The sequence below is a fragment of the Takifugu flavidus genome, chromosome 6 (assembly GCF_003711565.1).
Source record: "Takifugu flavidus isolate HTHZ2018 chromosome 6, ASM371156v2, whole genome shotgun sequence".
Classification (NCBI taxonomy): domain Eukaryota; kingdom Metazoa; phylum Chordata; class Actinopteri; order Tetraodontiformes; family Tetraodontidae; genus Takifugu; species Takifugu flavidus.
Window position 1 is genome coordinate 16,859,528 of NC_079525.1, and position 5,686 is coordinate 16,865,213.

At 42.8% G+C, this 5,686-nt stretch overlaps 1 protein-coding gene across 3 annotated transcripts; it reads right to left on the reverse strand.

Annotated features, from left to right (window-relative positions):
- Positions 1–2,872: 2,872 nt before the first annotated feature.
- Positions 2,873–5,472, reverse strand: ndufs5 (NADH:ubiquinone oxidoreductase subunit S5). Of its 3 annotated transcripts, none has more exons than XM_057036536.1 (3): positions 5,282–5,472; positions 3,351–3,573; positions 2,873–3,075 (listed from the first exon to the last, which is right to left on the reverse strand). In XM_057036536.1, exons 1-3 carry the CDS (start codon positions 5,455–5,457, stop codon positions 2,971–2,973), a joined length of 504 nt encoding a protein of 167 aa, XP_056892516.1. In that variant the 5' UTR covers positions 5,458–5,472; the 3' UTR covers positions 2,873–2,970. The 3 variants fall into 3 exon arrangements, with proteins under 3 accessions (XP_056892516.1, XP_056892517.1, XP_056892518.1); XM_057036537.1 differs by having other exon boundaries at positions 5,292–5,416; XM_057036538.1 differs by lacking the exon at positions 5,282–5,472 and adding an exon at positions 4,322–4,557.
- Between the last annotated feature and the right edge of the window lie 214 nt (positions 5,473–5,686).

Genomic DNA, 5,686 nt, shown 5'->3' on the forward strand with positions numbered 1-5,686 from the left:
TGCTCATTCATAAAGGAGTCGGGATTATATCACCGCCCAGACCATCACTTAAGAACGCATTAATCCGGGTTTTTATAATCCCTCCGCTCATTATAACCCCCAACAAATCCTTCTCCAAACAGCTGGAGTTAAGAAAAGGAGTGAAAAAAAGCAAGTGATGCCAGCTGCACACTGGAAGTTGTGGTAAAGATGTAAATAGGAGATAAAGAGGTTTTAATGAAAGAAACAGCAATAGAATAAGTGCTGATATACCAAATAGTTGCCAGACACTTTATTAGGTACATCTGTTCAATTGCTTGTTAACACAAACAGCTGATCAGCCAGTCACATGGTCAACTCCCTGATGTTCAAACACAGAGCATTAGAATGGGGAATAACAGGGATTTAAGTGACTTTGAACAAGGCCTGGTTGTTGATGCCAGACAGGCTGGTGTGAGTGTTTTAAAATATGCTGATCTACTGGGATTTTCACACAACCCTCTCTAGGGTTACAGAGAAGAGCCCAAAATGGAGAAGATATCCTGTAAGCAGAAGTTGTGTGGAGGAAATTGCCGTGTTGATGTGAGAGGTCAGAAGAGAATGGGCTGACTGGTTCCATTTAACTCAAATAACCCCTCAGTAATGCACCATCTGTGAACACCCAACATGTCAAACCTATAGAGGATGAGGTCCACTCCTGTCAGGAACAGATAAGTTATGCTATAGGCTCACTGTATTCTGAGGAGTCCCACCTTTAGCTGCAACAGCCAGAATTTGGTCTTGACAACATGGAATCATGGGTCCATCCTGCCTTGGATCACCAGTTCAGGCTGCTGCTGCTGGTGGTGGTGTGATAGGGTGGGGGGATGTTTTCTTGGCACATTCTGGGCCTCTATGTACCAACTGAGCATCTTTTAAATGCCGCAGCCTAGATGAGTGCTGTTGCTGACCATAAAGGGAGGGATATAATGTCTGATGTCTGCCTCCAGCAGGATAATGCACCATGTCACAAAGTTCATATCAACACAACCTGGTTTGTGGAAGATGAAAATAAGTTCACTGTACTCCAATGGTTTCCACAGCCACTATATCTTGATCCAATAGACCACCTTCGGGATGTGGTGGAACAGGAGAGTCACATCATAGATGTGCAGCTGAGAAATCTGGAGAAACTGTGCCAATATACTGTATAAAATTGTGACAGGTGCAATTAGGAACCAAAAGCAGCACTCTGGAAAGCTGGGACCGTTGGTAATGACCTTTATTAGTACACGGGCAAACAGGAACTCAGGCAGACAAGGAAACACAGGAAACAGTCTGTTCTTCAGGCTCGGGGCCCACACAAAGTCTATGGGTTTCGGGCTCAGGGATTGGGTTGAGCAGAGCCAGGATGCGGAACTGAGGGGGAGCACGTGAACCCTCGGAACCGTACAGTTCCATTTACAGCGGGCAGGAGTGACAGAGAGAGGCCGATGATGCAGCAGAGCAGACTGGGGATGAGCAGCAGCGAAGTCGGGGCCAGTCAGAGAAGTCAGGACCAGGTGAGCAGACAGGAACCAGAAACGCTGAGGCAGAAGTCGTGGTCAGGGACAGAAGGCTGGTGAGTTTACCGGGAGACAGGCAGTGCAGGCAGGTCAGAGGCAAACAGGTTTGGCAACAGGAGGTCAGGCAGGTAAGAAGTGCCGGAGAGTCTTGCATGGAAACGCTGAAGAACAATCTGGCAAGGAGTGAGAGTGCAGGGGAGGTTTATAAGCAGGGCTGTTTGGGAATCGGCTGCTTGCAGGTGAGTGGAGTTGAGCTGACGGGGTGGGAGTGGCTGGCAGGTAGACTGGAGCAGAGGCAGGGAGAGTGGAAAATTACTGAGGCAGAGGGACAGGAGGGAACTGGGGGAATGGAGCTGTGACAAAAATAATGCGATTGTTTTATTGGCTTCTCATTTATGTGAGGAGAGTTACAGATTCCAAAATAATCAATTTGAGTTTTGTATGGCAGACTATGTCATTTATAGCCTGTTTAGCTCATCACCATAAGCGCAGGATTTAATATGAAAGATGGTTTTGATTCAGTAAAAGTAATAGATCGTGTTTCTGGTGACGTGTCTGTCCATGCATGAGTGTCTGGCACGCACGAGGGAGAAAGGTTTCAATGGGAATGTTGACGCTGGGCTCTGTGGCAGATAATCCGGATATACCGCTGACTTCTCCAGGCTGCAGGAAGGATGGAGGGTCATCGAGGTGATGAAACAGGTTAATGTTCGCTTATACTCGCTGCCCAGTCTGTCATCATGAGCTAATTATTAAACTCTAGTGAATTTACAAATGGGAAGGTCATGTTGTACCTTTAATCTAAATTAGTTTGTCTTTTAATGTCTGCATTTTTTATGAAAATATCTTCAAATTCTGTACTGTGTCTCATAATTTAGAGAATTCTGTTTGATCACAATATTTAGACTAATTCCATTTTAATCCAACAATTTAATTCAGTATTTAATGCAACTCGTGCTAATGTTCATTTACCAAAAGAAGAAATTGGGTTTTTCCTGTATTATTGATGTTCTTCGCTCAATATGGCATCTAACAGACGCCTGTAATGATCTGCATCTACTGAAATCCAAAGTCCAGGCATTCCTGATCAAGTAATCATTTCACAGATCTATTATAATCGGCTGGGACGAGGCTGTTGAAAATATCTGTTTTGTAACATACCAGTGAATTCCTGGACAGTGAGGCTTTACTGCTGTAAATGTATTCAAGGAATTTTCAAGGCTCGACAGACAGATAATTATATTAAAATCATCACTGCAGTTAATGAGTTTTGCCATCAATGAAACATGTTGTAGCTCAAACAGAATTACTTTTGACATGTATAGAAAAAAAGCTAAAAGGAGAGGACAGATGATGAGAACATTTATTTTCAATCTTGAAAGTGTACATGAAATCACAATATATTGTGCACTATAAACAGAGCCAAACTGGGCAGTCGTGTGTTCCATCATGGTGACTGGTCACCGCTGCCTGTGTGGCAGGGCGGTGCGGTGTAGGTGCCCTCCTTCACCAGCTTGTCTCGCTGCTCACGGATGACACGCAGCCTCTTAAGCTGACGCAGGGAGACAGAAAGAAACGAGTAATGAGAAGATACGGAACAACAGTCTTTGCTGCTGCTCCAGCCAGCTGTCAGCCAGCTTTGGCACGGTCCTCACCAACAGACGAGATATTGATTCTTACTTTCCATTGTCAAATAAAGACAGCAGCTCAGTTTTAACATGACAAATCATACTCTGTATTTTAAGAACAAAAAATATATATACACCAGTATGTGTATTGGTTTCACTACCTGGTCCTGATCCTGTTTTGGGACTTTTCCACACTTACCGTCTTCTGCCTGTGCATGCACTCGTAGAAGTCCTCAAATTCGAGCTTGCACTCCTTCTTAGCGCGTGTCTGTCCAATACCATGGGCACATTCGATCCACTCCTTCTCAAAAGCATGGCAGCGTGCCGCCCTCTGGTGGGGCTGCGGCCCACTCTGCAGCAGTATCCAGTGGTCCAAGTTAAAGCCAAACCGCTTGTTCAGGTCCACAAATGGCATGATGATGCTAATGGAGCACGAATGGAGGAAAAAGAGGGTCAAACTAAGATGTAGTGGAACAGACAGTAACATGACACAACTCCATGAACAAACTGACAGAATGTTGTCAAAAAAATTTCAATTTTCTTCAGAAAATAAACAAAACTAACAGCAATAGCATTGTAATTACATTGGGCTTCATGGTTTATATTATTGATAAATGTTCTTTGATTGCCTTATATCATGTAAAAAAAGGGGTCAGATATGTGGCTTTTTCCAGGTATTTGTTGTATGACAGATGATGCCGTTAAAGAAACATGAAGACATCCAACGATTTATTTAAGAAAACAGGACATAGATCATTAAAAAAAAAAAACTATTCACATTGAAACATCAGGTTGGTAAAGTAAAGAATATTCACGAGCGACAATGAAATAACGTTTGGGGGGATTCTTTTGTTTTGCTTTGTTTTACAAAATTTAAAGTGAATGCCAAAATGAAAACAGATTTTCCCAAACATGTTAATTATTTAAAAATAGATAGTGTAAAATAAGTGAATACATAAATATTCAACCCTTCAGGTCTTTATTTAGTAAATGGCTGATTTGTCAGAACAGGACGGCACATCTGGACTATGCGGTTTGTCTCCATTCTTCCTGCATAACAGCTCAAGCTGTCCGGCTGTTTGCGGAGTCAACAGTCTGGCTGAAGTCCAGCCACAAATTCTTAACTGTACTGAGATTTGGGCTTTGACTCGGTCACTTCAGAACATTCACCTTGTTGTCTTTGAACCGTTCCTGTATAGCTTTTGCTGTTGTCACAAGTCGTCTTTCAGCTTGTCAAATCAATCTCAAATCAAATCAATCTGTATTTATATAGCGTCTTTTACAATCAAAATTGTTTCAAGGCGATTTCCAGAATCCCAGGGCCTAACCCCAGACAAGCAACAGTGGCGAGGAAAAACTCCCCTTTAACAGGAAGAAACCTTGAGCAGGACCAGGCTCATGTAGGGGGACCCTCCTGCTGATGGGGGGGCTGGGTAGAGAGAGAGAAGGGGGAGGACAGGTAGAGGATAGAATGGAGAGGAGAGGAGAGGAGAGGCATAGAGCATAGAAATACATACAAAAATTGAATATTGGTATTGAATAAGCTGCCGGTTGAGTGGGTCAGCGGGGTTGGAGGTAATTATGCAGCTCTGAAGGCCGCCTGTGAGGACAGCCAGCTCTAGGCAGGTTTAACCATGTGCCGTACTCTCTTGGTTCCTTCGTGACTGAACTCTGTGGGATGTCTAGTGAGGCGACATACTTGCACATTTTAATGATCTTTTCTCTGGGTTGCTTGGACTCGTCTCTTGTCTTTCCGTTGCAGTTGTAATAGCGATGAACCATAAACAGGTATTTCTGTACTACAGTCAGGTAACAATGTATGCTGTTTTAACTGACATTAGTTTGACAATAATGAAAACCTGTTTTCACTTTAAAATTCACTTCCCCCCCGCAAAATCTAAATACTGTAAATGCTTGATTTGTATTGTGTGTTGATTAAATGTTGACATTTTTTTGTTTTTAAATCTTATCTGGCTTCTTCAATGACACTATTTATGCTAGCACACAGGCCGCTGTTTTTTCACATATTACGACTATTTTACTATTTCCAAACAAAAACGACTCTATAAAATAAGGATATATTGCGAACTCGCTTCACTGATAAATGCCACAGAAAATAAAAGGTTTTACCAGGTTTTACCAGGTTCTGTGTGATTCTGTTTAACCTTCCTCCGTCGCCCGAGAATCGCTTTACGGCAGCCACCACAAAATACGACGTCGTAAAAGAAAAACAAAAAACCCACGAGGGTCCTACATTGCCACTTGGTGTTGAGGAGGACATAACGTTCACAGTGACTGGGGATCATCGACGTAACGCAACAGAAAATAATCCCAAGTTTAAAATGTATCCTTGTTTGTGTCAGAATATTGTACAATGTTTTATCAGTCAATTTAGTCGCAGTTTTATTTCTGTTACCAGAGTGCTTGTTCCTAAATTGAACGCTAGAGGCCGCCTATCGCGCAGTTATTGTTGGGTCGTATAACATGTTGGATCAGAAAAAGAGGTTTTTCCGTTGCCGGATGTGTGAACCGTTC

Excerpts from the sequence above, each read along its gene's own strand:
- ndufs5 (XM_057036536.1), bottom strand. The coding sequence starts at position 5,457 with ATGATCCCCAGTCACTGTGAACGTTATGTCCTCCTCAACACCAAGTGG. Across the intron at positions 3,574-5,281 it reads ACAGAACCTGGTAAAACCTG|CATCATCATGCCATTTGTGG; the intron begins GTAAAACCTTTT and ends GTGCTCCATTAG. Across the intron at positions 3,076-3,350 it reads GCATGCACAGGCAGAAGACG|CTTAAGAGGCTGCGTGTCAT; the intron begins GTAAGTGTGGAA and ends TCCCTGCGTCAG.